At 41.3% G+C, this 20,181-nt stretch overlaps 1 protein-coding gene across 11 annotated transcripts in view; it reads left to right on the top strand.

Annotated features, from left to right (window-relative positions):
* Positions 1-20,181, top strand: part of RNF17 (ring finger protein 17) — a 157,988-nt gene that overhangs the window by 36,833 nt on the left and 100,974 nt on the right. For 6 of the 11 annotated variants that reach the window (XM_078375187.1, XM_078375188.1, XM_078375185.1 and 3 more), the window contains 3 exons: positions 13,188-13,278; positions 16,457-16,669; positions 19,538-19,632. In XM_078375187.1, coding sequence (XP_078231313.1) covers positions 16,540-16,669; positions 19,538-19,632 — 225 coding nt within the window. In that variant the 5' untranslated portion in view covers positions 13,188-13,278; positions 16,457-16,539. Of the gene's footprint in view, positions 1-13,187; positions 13,279-16,456; positions 16,670-19,537; positions 19,633-20,181 lie in introns of those variants that run through there. The other 5 variants (XM_078375192.1, XM_078375191.1, XM_078375190.1 and 2 more) reach the window with 3 other exon arrangements.

Genomic DNA, 20,181 nt, shown 5'->3' on the forward strand with positions numbered 1-20,181 from the left:
TTCTGTTCTTGTGTCAGTTTGCTGAGGATGATGTTTTCCAGATTCATCCATGTCCCTACAAACGACACAAACTCATCATTTCTGATTGCTGCATAATATTCCATGGTGTATATGTGCCACATTTTTCCAATCCAGTCTATCATCAATGGGCATTTGGGTTGGTTCCAGGTCTTTGCTATTGTAAACAGTGCTGCAATGAACATTCGTGTACATGTGTCCTTATAGTAGAACGATTTATAGTCTTTTGGATATATACCCAGTAATGGGATTGCTGGGTCAAATGGAATTTCTATTTCTAAGGCCTTGAGGAATCGCCACACCGTCTTCCACAATGGTTGAACTAATTTACACTCCCACCAACAGTGTAAAAGTGTTCCTTTTTCTCCACATCCTCTCCAGCATCTGTTGTCTCCAGATTTTTTAATGATCGCCATTCTAACTGGCGTGAGATGGTATCTCAATGTGGTTTTGATTTGCATCTCTCTGATGACCAGTGACGATGAGCATTTTTTCATATGATTGTTGGCCTCATATATGTCTTCTTTCGTAAAGTATCTGTTCATATCCTTTGCCCACTTTTGAATGGGCTTGTTTGTTTTTTTCCTGTAAATCTGCTTGAGTTGTTTGTAAATTCTGGATATCAGCCCTTTGTCAGATGGGTAGACTGCGAAAATTTTTTCCCATTCTGTTGGTTGCCGATCCACTCTAGTGACTGTTTCTTTTGCCGTGCAGAAGCTGTGGAGTTTCATTAGGTCCCATTTGTCTATTTTGGCTTTTGTTGCCAATGCTCTTGGTGTTTTGTTCATGAAGTCCTTGCCTACTCCTATGTCCTGGATAGTTTTGCCTAGATTTCCTTCTAGGGTTTTTATGGTGCCAGGTCTTATGTTTAAGTCTTTAATCCATCTGGAGTTAATTTTAGTGTAAGGTGTCAGGAAGGGGTCCAGTTTCTGCTTTCTGCACATGGCTAGCCAGTTTTCCCAACACCATTTGTTAAACATGGAATCCTTGCCCCATTGCTTGTTTTTGTCAGGTTTATCAAAGATTGTATAGTTGTATGTATGTTGTGTTGCCTCCGGTGCCTCTGTTTTGTTCCATTGGTCTATATCTCTGTTTTGGTACCAGTACCATGCTGTTTTGATTACTGTAGCCTTGTAGTATAGTTTGAAATCTGGTAGTGTGATGCCCCCTGCTGTGTTCTTTTTGCTTAGAATTGACTTGGCTATGCGGGCTCTCTTTTGGTTCCATATGAAGTTCATGGTGGTTTTTTCCAGTTCTGTGAAGAAAGTCAATGGTAGCTTGATGGGGATAGCGTTGATTCTGTAAATTACTTTGGGCAGTATAGCCATTTTCACGATATTAATTCTTCCTAACCATGAACATGGAATGTTTCTCCATCTGTTTGTGTCCTCTCTGATTTCGTTGAGCAGTGGTTTGTAGTTCTCCTTGAAGAGGTCCCTTACGTTCCTTGTGAGTTGTATTCCAAGGTATTTTATTCTTTTTGTAGCAATTGCGAATGGCAGTTCGCTCTTGATTTGGCTTTCTTTAAGTCTGTTATTGGTGTAGACGAATGCTTGTGATTTTTGCACATTGATTTTATATCCTGAGACTTTGCTGAAGTTGTTTATCAGTTTCAGGAGTTTTTGGGCTGAGGCGATGGGGTCTTCTAGGTATACTATCATGTCGTCTGCAAATAGAGACAATTTGGCTTCCACCTTTCCTATTTGAATACCCTTTATTTCTTTTTCTTGCCTGATTGCTCTGGCTAGAACTTCCAGTACTATATTGAATAGGAGTGGTGAGAGAGGGCATCCTTGTCTAGTACCAGATTTCAAAGGGACTGCTTGCAGTTTTTGCCCATTCAGTATGATATTGGCTGTTGGTTTGTCATAAATAGCTTTTATTACTTTGAGATACGTTCCATCGATACCGAGTTTATTGAGGGTTTTTAGCATAAAGGGCTGTTGAATTTTGTCAAATGCCTTCTCTGCGTCAATTGAGATAATCATGTGGTTTTTGTTTTTGGTTCTGTTTATGTGGTGAATTACGTTGATAGACTTGCGTATGTTGAACCAGCCTTGCATCCCCGGGATGAATCCTACTTGATCATGATGAATAAGTTTTTTGATTTGCTGTTGCAATCGGCTTGCCAATATTTTATTGAAGATTTTTGCATCTATGTTCATCATGGATATTGGCCTGAAGTTTTCTTTTCTCGTTGGGTCTCTGCCGGGTTTTGGTATCAGGATGATGTTGGTCTCATAAAATGATTTGGGAAGGATTCCCTCTTTTTGGATTGTTTGAAATAGTTTTAGAAGGAATGGTACCAGCTCCTCCTTGTGTGTCTGGTAGAATTCGGCTGTGAACCCATCTGGACCTGGGCTTTTTTTGTGAGGTAGGCTCTTAATTGCTGCCTCAACTTCAGACCTTGTTATTGGTCTATTCATAGTTTCAGCTTCCTCCTGGTTTAGGCTTGGGAGGACACAGGAGTCCAGGAATTTATCCATTTCTTCCAGGTTTACTAGTTTATGCGCATAGAGTTGTTTGTAATATTCTCTGATGATGGTTTGAATTTCTGTGGAATCTGTGGTGATTTCCCCTTTATCATTTTTTATTGCATCTATTTGGTTGTTCTCTCTTTTATTTTTAATCAATCTGGCTAGTGGTCTGTCTATTTTGTTGATCTTTTCAAAAAACCAGCTCTTGGATTTATTGATTTTTTGAAGGGTTTTTCGTGTCTCAATCTCCTTCAGCTCAGCTCTGATCTTAGTAATTTCTTGTCTTCTGCTGGGTTTTGAGTTTTTTTGATCTTGCTCCTCTAGCTCTTTCAATTTTGACGATAGGGTGTCAATTTTGGATCTCTCCATTCTCCTCATATGGGCACTTATTGCTATATACTTTCCTCTAGAGACTGCTTTAAATGTGTCCCAGAGGTTCTGGCACGTTGTGTCTTCATTCTCATTGGTTTCGAAGAACTTCTTTATTTCTGCCTTCATTTCGTTGTTTACCCAGTCAACATTCAAGAGCCAGTTGTTCAGTTTCCATGAAGCTGTGCGGTTCTGCGTCGGTTTCTGTATTCTGAGTTCTAACTTGATTGCACTATGGTCTGAGAGGCTGTTTGTTATGATTTCAGTTGTTTTGCATTTGTTGAGCAGTGCTTTACTTCCAATTATGTGGTCAATTTTAGAGTAGGTGTGATGTGGTGCTGAGAAGAATGTGTATTCTGTGGATTTGGGGTGGAGAGTTCTGTAAATGTCCACCAGGTTTGCTTGCTCCAGGTCTGAGTTCAAGCCCTGGGTATCCTTGTTGATTTTCTGTCTGGTTGATCTGTCTAGTATTGACAGTGGAGTGTTAAAGTCTCCCACTATTATTGTGTGGGAGTCTAAGTCCTTCTGTAAGTCATTAAGAACTTGCCTTATGTATCTGGGTGCTCCTGTGTTGGGTCCATATACGTTTAGGATTGTTAGCTCTTCTTGTTGTATCGATCCTTTTACCATTATGTAATGGCCTTCTTTGTCTCTTTTGATCTTTGTTGCTTTAAAGTCTATTTTATCAGAGATGAGAATTGCAACTCCTGCTTTTTTTTGCTTTCCATTAGCTTGGTAGATCTTCCTCCATCCCTTTATTTTGAGCCTTTGTGTATCCTTGCATGTGAGATGGGTTTCCTGGATACAGCACACTGATGGGTTTTGGATTTTTATCCAATTTGCCAGTCTGTGTCTTTTGATTGGTGCATTTAGTCCATTTACATTTAGGGTTAATATTGTTATGTGTGAATTTGATACTGCCATTTTGATGCTAAGTGGCTGTTTTGCCTGTTAGTTGTTGTAGATTCTTCATTATGTTGAAGCTCTTTAGCATTCAGTGTGATTTTGGAATGGCTGGTACTGATTGATCCTTTCTATGTGTAGTGCCTCTTTTAGGAGCTCTTGTAAAGCAGGCCTGGTGGTGACAAAATCTCTGAGTACTTGCTTGTTCGCAAAGGATTTTATTCTTCCTTCACTTCTGAAGCTCAGTTTGGCTGGATATGAAATTCTGGGTTGAAAGTTCTTTTCTTTAAGAATGTTGAATATTGGCCCCCACTCTCTTCTGGCTTGTAGTGTTTCTGCCGAGAGATCTGCTGTGAGTCTGATGGGCTTCCCTTTGTGGGTGACCCGACCTTTCTCTCTGGCTGCCCTTAGTATTCTCTCCTTTATTTCAACCCTGTTGAATCTGACGATTATGTGCCTTGGGGTTGCTCTTCTTGCGGAATATCTTTGTGGTGTTCTCTGTATTTCCTGCAATTGAGTGTTGGCTTGTCTTGCTAGGTGGGGGAAATTTTCCTGGATGATGTCCTGAAGAGTATTTTCCAGCTGGGATTCATTCTCTTCGTCCCCTTCTGGTACACCTATCAAACGTAGGTTAGGTCTTTTCACATAGTCCCACATTTCTTGGAGACTTTGTTCATTCCTTTTTGCGCTTTTTTCTCTGATCTTGGTTTCTCGTTTTATTTCATTGAGTTGGTCTTCGACTTCAGATATTCTTTCTTCTGCTTGGTCAATTCGGCTATTGAAACTTGCGTTAGCTTCGCGAAGTTCTCGTATTGTGTTTTTCAGCTCCTTTAATTCATTCATATTCCTCTCTAAGGTATCCATTCTTGTTATCATTTCCTCGAATCTTTTTTCAAATCTTTTTTCAAGGTTCTTAGTTTCTTTGCATTGATTTAATACATGATCTTTTAGCTCACAAAAGTTTCTCATTATCCATCTTCTGAAGTCTAATTCCGTCATTTCGTCACAGTCATTCTCCGTCCAGCTTTGTTCCCTTGCTGGTGAGGAGTTTTGGTCCTTTCTAGGAGGCGATGTGTTCTGGTTTCGGGTGTTTTCCTCCTTTTTGCGCTGGTTTCTTCCCATCTTTGTGTATTTGTCCGCTGGTCGTCTGCGTAGTTGCTGACTTTTCGTTTGGGTCTCTGAGTGGACACCCAGAATGTTGATGATGAAGTATTTCTGTTGCTTGGTTTTCCTTCTACCTGTCTAGCCCCTTCGCTGTACGACTGTTGAGGTCCGCTCCAGACCCTGCTTGTCTGGGGTGCACCTCTAGTAGCCGTGGCACAGCGAGGGATGCTACCAGTTTCTTTTTCTGCTCTCTTTGTCCCAGGATGATGCCTGCCTAATGACAGTCTTTTGGATATAGAGGGGTCAGGGAGCTGCTTGAGGAGACAGTTTGTACTTTATAGGGGTTTAATTGCTGAGCTGTGCACTCTGTTGTTCATTCAGGGCTGTTAGGCTGCTATGTTTGATTCTGCTGCAACACAGCTCATTAAACAACCCTTTTTTTTTTCTCAAATGCTCTGTGTTGAGGGGTTTGGGCTTTGTTTTTGGATGTCCGATCAGGTGTCCTGCCCAGCTTAAAGGCAGACTAGCCACTGTTTGGCTGCTGAGGCTCCGCCCTGCTGTTGTGTGATTCGCGCTGTTCCTGCCGGCTCTGCTGTGGTCTCCGCCACGCCCTGCGGCAGAGTCTCTTCGTTGTAGCGTGTTGCCTGAGCAACGGCAGGCTGCGTCAGCAGTGGGCGTGTATCTCAGTTGGGGTGGGTTGCCTCGGCAACGGCTGGCTGCGTCAGCAGTGGGCGTGTATCTCAGTTGGGACGGGTTGCCTCGGCAACGGCTGGCTGCCTCAGCAGTGGGCGTGTATATCAGTTGGGGCAGGTTGCCTCCGTAGTGGTGGACGCCCCTCCCCCACAGAGCGTCTCGGACCGTCTGCCCGGGATAGTTTGAAATCGCGGTTTTGTTTGTCCCACTGGGTATCCCAAGCGATCTGTCCCTGCAATCCCCTGGGCTGGGCTACTGTGCAAGTCTCGTTCAGTCTCAAGTCCAGCCCTCTCAAGTCTCAGGTTGCCGGTTCAACAAGGCACCCGGACAAGCGCGCCCTGTGGGGATTGCTGGGTAGGGCCGGCTGCCGCCGCCCCGGCTGCCGGCTTCGCCAGGCAGACCTACTGCCTGGCGTCCCGTGTCTTTTTATACTTGGGAGTTTCCCCGTTCTGTGGGCAACAAAGATCAGTCTGGAAAAGCAGCGCTGACTCACCGTTTGCGAATTCAACGCGGGCTCCAATCCTGGGTTGTTCTCACAGCGCCATCTTGAGTCCCCTCCTGAACAGTATTTCTTAGAAATTATTTCAGCACAAATAGAGTTGCTTCCTCCTTTTACACAGCTACAGAGTATTCCACCATATGGATAGATTGTAACTCAACCAGTCTCTATCAATGAGTATTTAGGTTTTTTTTAAATCTTTTGTTGTTGCAAACAATGTAAAACAAATATCTTTGCACATACATCACATACATGAATATTTCTGTGGGATGATCTTAGATTTGCTGGTGAAAGGATATTTGACTTAAATGTGGATAGATGTTGCCCTATATAGATGTGAGTCACATTTACATTCCTACTAGCAATGTATGAGAATGCCAGTTTCCTCACATCTTCACCGACACAAGGTGTTATCCAACTTTCTGTTCTGTGCCAATCTGGTGGCTGAAATGACACCTCATGGTTTTAATTTAAATTTCTTATTATGGGTGAACATCTTTCTATAAATTTAAGAGTCATTTGTATTAATCCGAGAACAGTTTTAGCCTTTGATTTCTGTTGAGTTTGGGAGATTTTAAAATTTCCTTTAGGAATTCTTCATACATGAAGACAATTGGCTCTTTGAATTATGAGTTTCATATATTTTTGCTCAATTTGTTCAAACTTTTTTCTGTTTTCGTTTCTATTTGGAATTTTTTTGTTGACAAATTTATGTATTTTATTTCATCACCTGGGTTTATGTCATACAGCAAAAAAAAAATTTCCATGTTTACCTACTGCTTTCATTTTCTATATTTAGGTTTTTAATCTACCCATTATTTATTTTTGAGTGTGATTACAGGTAGGGATGCAGCTTTATTTACTCAGGCATCTATTTGTGTAGGTATCTAACTAGGTCCCTTGGCTTCATTTATTGGATAACCCATCTCTTACCTGCTATTTTAAAAGCCATCTGTATGATATACTACATTTCGTCTCTATTAGTATTTATTTTTGACTTTCTGGTCTGGTCTTTTGATCTGGCAGGCTTTCCATACTCTAGTACCTCACTTTTTATTATTGTAGCTTTATGGTATGTTTTCAAATCTGAATGGGCTAGATACCTCTTTAACACTCTTATTTTTGCTTTCTTTTTAAAAACTTATAGTTACATGGTTTTTTTTCCTATGTACTTTAGAATTAACTTGACCAGATCCCCAAAATTTCTGTTCGTATTTTCATTGGTCTCACATTAAATTTATGGATAACTTAAGGAGAAGTAATACCTATGGGTTCTTGTTTCACTATTCAAGGATAGGGTATGCTACTGTTTGTTTAAGCCTCTTTTACTGCCTCTCGGTTGCATCTTCAAGTTTGTTTTATATTCATCTTACTACTCCCTGGTTATTCCTGGTTATTTTATCTTTTGCTATTAATGTCAATAGATCTTTTCTTCTATTGTTTCTTCCAACTAGTCGTTGTTGGTGTGTGTGCATGTGAAAGCTATTGATTTTGGTATACTAATTTTGTACCAGTCCTTTACCGAATTCTTTTACTAATTATAATGGCTTTTCAGTTGATATGCCTGGATTTGCCACATAGGTAATAGTTTCCTTTCAAATAATGTAAAATTTAGTTCCTCTTTTCCCAATTTTTAAGCCTCTTGTTTTTTATTCTCTTTATCTCATTACATTGGCTAAATCACCAGAAAAATATTAAATCAAAATTGTAATCAATGATATCTTTGCTCTGCTCTTGACTTCAATAAGCAAGCTCCAGTATTTCCCACTAAGCATGATCCTGGCTTTGGGGTAAGTGAATAGACAAATGGATATTTAAGGAGCTATTCACCTGTACTTATGTCATTAAAAGTTTTTCTTAAATTAAGAATGTGTTTAAAATATCACAAAATCCCCTTTCAACATACTGGATATTAATCACATTATTCTTTTTAATCAATTAATAGAATTAATTATGTTACAGATTTACTCATTGAACCATCCTTTTATTCTTGGAATAAACTACCCTTGATTTTGATGTATTTTTAAAAATTCATTCAATACATTTATTGTGATGTAACATGGTTCCCATACATAAGTTTGCATTCTTGTAGCAAAATATAATTGTTTCAGTGAAAATGTATAGGCAGATTGTACATAATGTCAGACATTCCATGAGGAAACATTGACAAAGCTTAATCATGGGAATGCTGGAGCTGGAGCACCTAAAGACCACGTAGGTATAATATTAGCCAGGTAAAAATTATGAGGATTTAACTAAGGCTACAGCAGTTGGGTTCCAGAGGAAGGGATATATTTGAAATAAATCAAAGACTTGTGACTGATTGCTATCTGGGGTATATTCAGAATATTGGATAGGATTTATGTAAGTAGAAGGGGGCATCTGGAATTCTCAGCTTAGGCAACTAGCTGAGAATATTGTAAATAGTTGTGCAATTTAGTCATTTTGTGTGTACTGAATTAATTACTGGCATTAAATAAGTATCTTCTCTCTTAAGTAGCTTAACTCATTTCCTGAATATACTCATTTGATATCATGCTTTTGATTGGTAAAGTCACACATAAATATCTATTTTACTTTTATTAAGTAATGTCATAAAAATATGGAAGATTTTCTGGCAGACATCATTAGCCAACTGGTGACTTTTTAGTAAGTGCCAAAAAGTAATATATGAATATATAAAACATCAAATATTTACCATAAACTTTATAAATAGCAGAAATGATTAGTAAATTACTCATATATTGTCTGCTAAAATAAAGATTAGAAAATTAACTACATGAAAAAATAGTTTCTTTAACCGATCAACTAAATTGACCATAATTCTGCCTTGTTTTGTTTTCTGTGTATGTGGAAGTCATAGTAAATCCAGAAAATGTATAGCTTGAATTCTGTTGGGTTTTTTTCCTTGATTACTTGGTTAACATACATTTTTGTCCTCCTTTGAACTTACTTTCTCCAGACTTGGGTATGTCATGGGCATAAATCAAACCACTCAGATACACTGCTGGAGGTTGATGTTGGTTTTAAAGCAGGTCCTTGTAGCATCCATTACCTTTCCATTGCTGGTCAGTACAGAGCTCACCTAAAAGCTGTCAACCAGATAAAAGCCTCTGATGTAAAGAGTTTGACAACCCATTAGCTAGAAAACTATTTCCTGAATAACTTAAAATCGACTGAAGCCTTCCCCCATGTATAACATTGTTCTGCCATTCCCTTCATTTTTGCAGACCCCTCCATATAGATCAGTGAGGTAGCAGCAAAAGACATCGTGATACTAAATAGAAACAAGAACCTGGGGCTGGGCATGGTGGTTCACGTCTGTAATCCCAGCACTTTGGGAGGCTGAGGGGGGCAGATCACAAGGACAGAAGTTCGAGACCAGCCTGGTCAATATGGTGACACCCCATCTCTAATAAAATACAAAAATTAGCTGGGCATGGTGGCACATGCCTGTAGTCTCAGCTACTTGGGAGGCTGAGGCAGAAGAATTGCTTGAACCTGGAAGGCAGAGGTTGCAGTGAGCCGAGATCATGCCACTGTACTCCAACCTAGGTGACAGAGTGAGACTCCATTTCAAAAAAAAAAAAAAAAAGAAAGAAAGAAAGCAAATAAGGACTTGGAAGACACATTGGACCTCTTAATTTCCAAGCTACTTGTTAGTGGATACAGTTCCTTACAAAAGAACATGGCTTGATCTTGGGAAAAGAGGGTGCTGGGGTAAGGGAAGATGAATTAGCCACCAAGGTAGTTCACTTTGCAATTCAATCATTTAGATCTAACTGAAGAATGATTGCTTTTGCCATTTTCCAGAACAAGAATGAAAACCTTATTCCACAATGAAATGGTGAATTATATACCTTCTGTGTTAGATTCTGGAAAAAAAGGAAGTAAAAGAAAGAAAGGAAGGTCCTTGATTCACACCTTTTATCTCTCCCCGTCTGGGCTTTATTTTTCCTAACTACAAATCCCATGCTGAAATTCTACTGTACTTGGTAAGCCTACCAAGGGTCCTGCAGGGCTCTGCCAGGACAATATTCTTTTTTTTTTCTTGAGACAGAGTTTCACTGTATCGCCCAGGCTAGAGTACAGTGGCATGATCTTGCTTCACTGCAACCTCCGCCTCCTGGGTTCAAGCAAGTCTCCTACCTCAGCCTCCTGAGTAGCTGGGACTGCAGGCATGTGCCACCATGCCTGGCTAATTTTTGTATTTTTAATAGAGATGGGGTTTCACCGTGTTAACCACACTGGTCTCAAACTCCTGACCTCAGGCAATCCGCCAGCCTTGGCCTCCCAAAGTGATGAGAGTACAGGCATGAGCCACTGCACCCAGCTGACAATATTCTTATGTATAAAGAACATAATAGAAAAATTTATGAGCAGAAATATTTAGTATTTCCATAAATGTGCTCAAAATATACACAATTTTGAATGACATAATGCTTTATGTATTTCCTCTTCTCCAGTTGGACAATTCTGTGAACACAAAACATCCTCTCCTGCTCTGATGTTTCACTTTTTACATGGTTTGGATTTGTGTCCCCACACAAATCTCACGTCAAACTGTAATCCCCAATGTTGGAGGTATGGCCTGGTGCAGGTGATTGGATCATGGAGGTGGATCCTTCATGAATGGATCCACCACTTTGGTGCTGTCTCCTGATAGTGTTCTCCTAAGATCTCTCTTCTTCCTCCTGCTCCCACCATGTAAGCCACACCAGCTGTCCCTCACCTTCCACCATTATTGTAAGTTGCCTGAGGCCTCCCCAGAAGAAGCCACTATGCTTCCTATAAAGCCTGCAGAACTATGAGCCAATTAAACCTCTTTTCTTTGTAAATTACTCACTTTCAGGTGTTTCTTTATAGCAGTGTGAGAATGGATTAATAGAACTTTCCAGGAAGATCATTTGATTTCCCACTCTTTGTCCTTTCCATCTGCCCCTTTGTTTTTATTGATTCCCCTGGTTTCTGACCACCTACCTTAAGTTTTTACCATATTTATTTTATAATCAATTGTTCCATGCCTTATCATGCTATAATATAAACACTTTTTATGATGATAGACATGATGACTAATAACTTCTGTTATAGTGATGAGCATATCTGAAAACATATATTTTAAAAATAGAAGCCAGGCGTGGTGGCTCATGCTTGTAATCCCGGCACTTTGGAAGGCTGAGGTGGGCAGATCACAAGGTCAGGGGTTCAAGACCAGCCTGACCAACATGGTGAAACCCCGTCTCTACTTAAAAATACAAAAATTAGCTGGGCTTGGTGGCACACACCTGTAATACCAGCTACTTGGGAGGCTGAGACAGGAGAATTGCTTGAACTCAGGAGACGGAGGTTGTGGTAAGCCAAGAGCACACGCTATTGCACTCCAGCCTGGGTGACAGAGTAAGACTCTGTCTCAAAAAAAAAATAGATGCACCATAGATATGATATGCTGGTGTAAGAAGAAGGTTCTAATTGGAGGCTGATACGGAAGGAGATCAGTTTGTCTCAGAGCACTTAATAACCTGAGCCTCATCCAATAGAAAGCACGAAGGCTGAAGAAGTGATAGCCCTTTTTAAATGAGCTACTGGTGACTAAGCACTAAATTTTAGTACCATTGCATATGGTATCTCTATATTGTATGTCTAAGCTCTGGAAGCAAAAGAAGTAAAGGTTGATTTTTGGAGCAAGCATCTTTACCGTGACTAGGCAAAATCAAAAAGAGAAATAGAAGTCAGAGCTGATAGATGTCCACTACCCAAAACAACTTACGTTCTGAATTAGGAATGAATAGCTCTGGAATTAAAAGGGATCTAGATTGCCTATGAATAGAAAGACACATGACATTTATCTCTGGAGTTATGGAGACAGAAGAGGTCAAAATTGTATCTTCTGAGTGAATACTTCTCATGGAGAAAACTGAGCTGGGAGAAAAGCTAATATTACATTGCTGGTAGCATAACCCACAAACATAATTTAAAAATTCTTTTGGAACATAAAATTTATTTATTATGTAGCATATGGAACCAAGACGTAATAACTTTAGTAGTTCCTTCTGGGCCAAAATAAATTGCTAACAACATAAATAATTTTCAGTACTCTCAAGGTATGACACTTCCAATATGCACATTCTAAATTAGTTCAACAGAGGAATCAAGAAATGATAGAAATAAGGGGGAGGCAAGCAAGAATTTTTTTTTTTAAGACAGTCTTGTTCTGTCGCCCAGGCTGGATTGGTGCAGTGGCGCAGTCTTGGCTCACTGCAACCTTCACCACTGGGTTCAAGCAACTCTCTGCCTCAGCCTCCCAAGTAGCTGGGATTACAGGCATCCACCACTACGCCCAGCTATTTTTGTATTTTTTTAAAGTAGAGATGAGGTTTCACCATGTTGGCCAGGATGGTCTGGAACTCCTGACATCAGGTGATACACCTGCCTCAGCCTCCCAAATTGCTGAGATTACAGGCACGAGGCACAGTGCCCAGCCAAAGCAAGAGTTTTTAAAGCTATCACAAGATATTGTAGTTGTCATCTCAAGAAATTTAAATAGCAAGGTAAACTTGCTCAAAAAGATGTATCATAGGCCTATCACTAGTCAAAAAATGATTACAGAGTGGGGAGAAATCTCAGAAGCCTAGCAAAAAGGTAATTTAGCAAAGAAAGAGAAAAAGGAAGGGAACAAGGGAATGAGAGAGGGAGAGGTAAGAATTTCCTACCCGGTTAAAAGAAAACAACAAAACTTTAAGAGACATTAAAGTCATTGTGTCTCAGACTCAAGATTGCTTTCTATAAGAACAAAGATAGTACAAAAAATACAAAAATTAGCTGGGCATGGTGGTGTGTGCCTGTAGTCCCAGCTACTTGGGAGGCTGAGGCAGGAGAATTGCCTGAACCCAGAAGGCGGAGGTTGCAGTGAGCCGAGATCGTGCCATTGCACTCCAGTCTGGGTAACAACAACGAAACTCCGTCTCAAAAAAAAAAAAAAAATCGTGTACTCAAGAAGGGAGTTGGTTTGTCTCATTTCTTACCTGTTTAGGAGATGATTTTAGAGCACTAGACAGGGACTCTGGTAGAGAAGCAGGCAGAGCTCAAGCCTCCAAGGCCATCTAATATTTTGTTGCAATTTACAGGAAGTCATTAAAGGGTTTCAGACAAAGGATTCAAACAACCTAAATTGAACGTTAAGAAGACAACTCTGGCTCCTCTATTTGAGGGCTCTTGGTAAGTGCTAAGAAAATAACGAATGTGGTATAAACATGTATCAGTGTATTTCTCACTTGCCCTGATTTATCCAAGATTAATTCAATTTCCAGGATTACCAAAATCATCTCTGGTGAAACTCAAGAGCCACGTTAAATATCCACTTTATGGCTCAAGATGAATCCCATTTCAATGAGATTGTTGTTATTCAAATTACATTCAGCTATCCTAGAGGAAAAAAAAAAAAAAAAAAGGCTTGCTACGTGCTAGAATAGCATTAAGCATGAAGAGAAATGTGAAGGTTTCAAGAAGAAAGTGCTTCTAAAACTGACCCAGGAAGGATCACACTTAAGGAGAATAGCGGGGTGCCGTGGCTCACACTTGTAGTCCTAGCACTTCCGGAGGCTGAGGCCGGCGGATTGCCTGAGTTCAGGAGTTTGAGACCAGCCCCAGGCAACATGGTGAAACCCGGTCTCTACCAAAATGCAACAAATTAGCCTGGCGAGGCGGAGTGCGCCTGTAGTCCCAGCTACTCAGGAGGTTCAAGGAGAATTGCTTGAACCTGAGCGACAGAGCAAGACTCCATTTCTTTTTTCTTTTCTTTTTTTTTTTGAGACAGAGTCTTGCTCTGTCGCCAGGCGTCAGGCTGGAGTGCAGTGGCGTGATATTGGCTCACTACAACCTCTGCCTCCCGGGTTCAAGCAATTCTCCTGCCTCAGCTTCCCGAACAGCTGGGACTACAGGCGCGTGCCACCACACCCAGCTAATTTTTTTTTGTATTTTTAGTAGAGACGGGGTTTCGCCATGTTGACTAGGATGGTCTCGATCTCCTGACCTCGTGATCCACCTGCCTCGGCCTCCCAAAGTGCTGGGATTACAGGTGTGAGGCACCACGCCCAGCCGACTCCATTTCTTAATTAAAAAAATATATATATGAAGAGTGAACAATGAGCATTCCACATAAGGGGAATAGGGAATAGTGCACAAACTGTAGAAGTCAATTGGTTACATGAGAATTATCGCTTGGTTAGTACTCTGAGTTCTATCACAGATTAGTAGTAAAAACTATTGGGTGAGTACTAGAATGGGGATAACTTGGGGAGTAGTTTTCTCTTAAAGACAACAAATTACAAAGATTTTTGAGTAGAAATGAGCCTTTGAACAGGATTCGTCACAGTTTCTGTTTCATCACACACATTGTAGAGAGAAAAAAATGAGGAATATGGCCAGGCTTTTATTCTTAGCAGCAAAAGGCAACCTTGCCACATCCAGGTGATTTGTTTGAAATACACCTGCCACCTTACTACCAGATGACTTCATTCCTTGCTCACATAACGTCTCATGTACTATACTGCTTAAAGAGTAAAGTCCAGGCCAGCCTTGGTGTCTCACACCTATAATCCCAGCACTTTGGGAGGCCAAGGCGGGCAGATCACCTGAGGTCGGGTGCTACAGACCAGCCTGACCAACATGGAGAAACCCCATCTCTACTAAAAATACAAAATTAGCCAGCTGGGGTGGCGCATGCCTGTAAATCCCAGCTACTCAGGAAACTGAGGCAGGAGAATCACTTGAACCCAGGAAGCAGAGGTTGCAGTGAGCCTAGTGAGCCATTGCACTCCAGTCTGGGCAATAAGGGCAAAACTCTGTCTCAAAAAAACAAAAAAAAAAAAAAGAAAAGAAAAAAAGTAAAGTCCAAACTCCTCAGCCCGACACACTCAAGATTCTCCGAAATTCTTCCCTAACATGCCTCTCCAAATAAACTTACTTTAAGGAAACTCGTACTCTGGCTAAATGGCCTTAAAATTCTCAAGAAGCCACTGTGTCTTCCATCTACCTTCCCTCGCTGATGTGTTCTTTATCCTTGGAATCCCTTATTTCTTGTTTACTCCTGTAAGTACTGCCTATCTTGTAAGGTCTAGTGCAAACCGTGTATCCTCCAGGAAGACTTTTCATACCACTGTAGACCATATTGACTTCATTTTTCAGAACGCAGTAATTTTTTTTGAGATGGAGTTTCACTCTTGTTGCCCGGGTGGAGTGTGATGGCGCGATCTCGGCTCCTCTACCTCCCGGATTCGAGAGAGTCTCCTGCCTCAGCCTCCGGAGTAGCTGGGATTACAGGAGCCCGACACCAGGCCCGGCTAATTTTTTTGTATTTTTAGTAGAGACAGGATTTTACCACGTTGGCCAGCCTGGTCTCAAACTCCTGACTTCAGGTGATCAGCTTACCTCAGCTCCTCAAAGTGCTAGGCTTACACGCGTGAGCAACTGCACCCGGCAGAACACAGTAGTTCCTGTTGTTCCTAACACAAGTCCAGCACTGAACACATAGCTATCTTGGTGGAAATTACCATTTTTTTAAGGGAGTTATATACCTCTCAAGCAGAAACTGTTAGTTCATAAATTCTTTTTTTTTGAGATGGAGTTTCGCTCTTGTTACCCAGGCTGGAGGGCAATGGCGCGATCTCAGCTCACTGCAACCTCCGCCTCCTGGGTTCAGGCAATTCTCCTGCCTCAGCCTCCTGAGTAGCTGGGATTACAGGCACGCGCCACCATGCCCAGCTAATTTTTTTGTATTTTTAGTAGAGCCGGGGTTTCACCATGTTGACTGGGATGGTCTCGATCTCTTGACCTCGTGATCCACCCGCTTCGGCCTCCCAAAGTGCTGGGATTACAGGCTTGAGCCACCGCGCCCGGCCCTAGTTCATAAATTCTTAGCATCCCCAACCACTCTCGGCACACTGACTTGTATATAATTAGGCTTAACAGTAGTAATGGTGACCACTCCTTAATTTGAAAGCATTCACTGAATCGCCCCCAGTGACGGCTGCTGATTAGCTTCTCCACTCTAGCTACTATTAACCAAGCCCTGGATGCCTCCAGCATACAGGTTTAGGGCTTCTGGTCCTGACACATAATAGGAAAAGGGGATTGCTTCAATACAAATTATTTTTATTTATGAAATTACCCACAATGTAAGTAATAATGTTTAAAATACATTTCAATTTGGGATGACTAAAAGTGCTAAAGCGGTGACTCTTTGGGAAGAATGTAAAAGTGAACAGTTCTTAACGACCACAAAGCGCCCCTTCTAGGAGTGGTAACGCCCAGGATAACGGAAAACAGCCCCAGCCCCCTCAAGGGCGAGCTCAGGGGCGGGCTTTAATTTCCAGACCCACTGATTGGCTATCTGCAGGGGCTGGCCTCCCATGATTGGTCGCTGCCGCGAGGGCCGCCGGGACGAGCAGGCTGGGATTGTTCCAGAAAAAAGAGACCGCGATGGCGGCAGAACCTTCGAAGGCTGGGTCTGTCCGGTTTTCCTACCAGCGGATGGGAAGGAAGAGTCAGCCCTGGGGGGCCGCTGAAATCCAGTGCACCAGGTGTGGAAGGAGGGTGTCCAGAGCATCCGGTGAGGAGCCCAAGGGCCCACCCAGTGGGGAGCCAGCCTGGAGGGAGGGCTAGGGGCCAGGTAAGCTGGTGGGCTTGTGAGGCTTGGTCAGCTGCATCCAAGCCAGGTGTCCCTGCAAACTGCGTCACAGGTCTTTTGCGAGCTGCAGACAACCCCCCAGAAGGCCGCACTTAGGTTGGTTAGAGCCACAGCTTTCTCCACTTCCCCGCTCAGGCCTCACCAACTCTCCAGCCGGGAGGATGGGGGCACGGGTCACTTTAATCTACCCCTCACATGGCAGGTTGGCGGGTTCGTGCAAAAGTAGACGTAGAAATGCAGCCCATTGTTTTGTCCTCAAGAAGGAGTGAAACTTGATTTCCTTGTGTAGTTTTTGTTGTGGGAATAACAAGCAGACCACTGTGAAATGGTTTTGGAATTTTTGTTGTTGTTAGCATTTTTTTGTTTGTGTGGTTTTTTTGTTTTTACATATGGCTCACATTCACCTAAAGCACTGTTTGGAAAATGATAGTTTCTTTAGTGCACCTTGTGTGTATGTGTGTTGGTCTTTATACGTGAGGGGAAAAATACACTGCACTACTATTGATCTGTTCATCTACACTCAAGTGATCACAGGTTTAAGTTATTTTAATGCAACTTAAAATAGAGTGCTCTGATACAGATGAGTTGTTGAATCTCAACTCTTGGAGCTACTGAAAAATTAGTATTACCTGGCGTAACCGTTTAATGTTTATACTTTCAAAGTTAAGGTCATTCTATCAGTTTTCTCAGTCCTGTCAAGATGGACTGAGATGTGTGCCTTTGCAGAAAAAGTTAGTTGTGATTTCAGTGCAGAACCAAGTTTCTCCTACTTGGGGTTTAGATCACTGCTGCCTTTACGTAGAAAGTCTCCATTTTTGAATGAAATAAAAATTACAGAATAAAGTTTTAGAACACAACCTTTTAAAATGAGTAGTTCTTCCATACATTTGTATTATAATGCTTAGAAAAGTAGTGGCTATGTGTTTAGAATCTGGAAAGTGCTTTTTTTTTTGAGACGGAGTTTTGCTGTTACCCAGACTGGAGTGCAGTGGCACAATCTTGGCTCACCACAACCTCCGCCTTCTGGGTTCAAGCAATTCTCCTGCCTCAGCCTCCCAAGTAGCTGGGACTACAGGCGCGCACCACCATGCCCAGCTAATTTTATTGGTATTTTTAGCAGAGACGGGGTTTCACCTTGTTGACCAGAATGGTCTCGATCTCTTGACTTCGTGATCCACCTGCTTCGGCCTCCCAAAGTGCTGGGATTATAGGCGTGAGCCACCGCGCCCAGCCTGGAAAGTGCTTTTTAAGCTGTAATGTACCACATATTAAGTTATTCAGTATCAGAAATTTTATAGGAACAGTTAAGTGTTTTTACTTTGTTGGCAGTTTTATCTCTGGAAGTTAAATAGGGCTTTAAAATTTTGCATGGTTGTAAGCAAGTTTCAGGTATTTCAGTTGGGTTGGAAACTTGTAAACCTTTTTTAAAAAATAAAATTAATGCAAGGCTGAGCACGGTGGCTCACGCCTATAGCCCCAGCACTTTGGGCGGCTGAGCTGGGCGGATCACTTGAGGTCAGGAGATTGAGACCAGCCTGGCCAACATGGCGGAAACCCCTTCTCTACTAAAAATACAAAAAATTAAGCTTGGTGGCGTGCACCTGTAATCCCAGCTACTTGGGAGGCTGAGGCAGGAGAATCGCATGAGCCCAGGAGGCAGAGGTGGCAGTCAGTCAAGATACTCCCTGCCACTGCACTCCAGCTTGGGCAACAGAGCAAGACTCGTCTCAGAATAAAAAAAAAAAAAAAATGCAATTATTATAATTCAGCATGAACTCTATAAAATATTTTGCTAGTAAAAGATGACTGATTTTTATCTAGTTTTTTTGTTTTTTCTTACAAAACTTTAAAAATCTTTGAAATTATATAGCTAAAACAAATGTTACTTTTTATGAACTTGTAATTCTACTTAGATAATTTAAATCATATTAGGTTTTCAATCAAGTTATGGTATTTCCTTTCGTAAATGCTGTTTGTGAAAATGATCTATGTGAGTTGCGGGTGTGTGATAATAGTAGCATCTGGCTTCTGGCCTTGCCAATGTCTTAAATAATTCTGAGAGCACCGTCTTGCCAGGAAGGTTTGGCCCTTCCTGACCTCTTCACAGGATGGGAAATAGAAAGCAGTAGAGGGCAGTATGATCAATGTTAGAAAGAATATTAGACTTGGAAACAGAACTGGATTGGAGTGTGGATTATACCATTTAGTTAACCCAGTTTCCAAAATGCTATTTTAGCTCCAGCCCACTTAACTGTGATATTTACAAAGAACAAATAAAATGTGTTAGAGCACTTTGTATAAGATATGGCAGATTCATAAATATTTATGAATACAATATAAAGTATTCTAGGTACAGAATAGCTATCTGAGTTCCTGCAAATGCTATTACATAGCTGTGCTTGGTTTTTCTTGATTTTTCTCCCTCCTGACAGTGAATAGTTGGTTACTCCTTATATATATTCAATAATTCACCTATTTCAAACTGTAGTAGGTATCTTTTCCTGTACAGTAGGATCCCCTTTGAATTTCCCTTTGATCAGTACTGCCCGTTCAGCATTAACACATTGTGGACAGTTTAATCACAATAGAATTTCATCAGTTAAATTAGGGTGTTTTGGGACACACTTGTAGTCCCTCCTACTTTTGGGAGGCTGAGGTAGGAGGATCACTTGAGCCCAAGAGGTGGAGTCTGCAGTGAGCTGTAATGACACCACTGTACTCCAGCCTGGACAACAAAGCAAGACCGTGTCTCGATAATCATCTTCAAAATAATAATTATTTCATCAATAGGTCATCATTATGAACTTCAGTGTGGACATGCTTTATGTGAACTGTGCTTGTTAGTAACTGAAGAATGCACTACAATTATATGCCCTGATTGTGAGGTAAGTTTTATAATTTTTCACATTAAACACATCATAATGTTAATGGTAAAAATACTACAGAAGTAAAACATATTTCTATTTAGAAACTAAAAACTTGGCTGGGCGCGATGGCATGCACCTGTAGTCCCAGCTACTAGGGAGGCTGAGGCAGGAGAATCACTTGAACCTGGAAGGTGGAGGTTGTAGTGAGCTGAGATCGTGCCACTGCACTTCAGCCTGGCCATAGAGTGAGATACAAAGTGAGACGGGGAGGCAGGGACTAAACACTTGGATTTTTGCTGCTGAATCTTTAACAAAGAAACCTAACACAAGATAAAACTTTTCCTATCCATTTTATAATTGTTCAAAGTGATAAGAAAAATAAAAGGCTAAAGTGATACACTTATTGGCCTGCATATTTCGATTCTTTGGGCCACTGCTGTGGAAAATTCTCTTTTTGTTTACTTTAATGGTATATATTCCTTTAAAAACCCTAGCCCCCATTTTACACACTAATCTGTGCAAGCAAATTTAGAACTCCTCTTGCCCTTCAACCTTTGTGTGTGATCA

Source organism: Callithrix jacchus, chromosome 5, assembly GCF_049354715.1.
Source record: "Callithrix jacchus isolate 240 chromosome 5, calJac240_pri, whole genome shotgun sequence".
Taxonomy (NCBI): domain Eukaryota; kingdom Metazoa; phylum Chordata; class Mammalia; order Primates; family Cebidae; genus Callithrix; species Callithrix jacchus.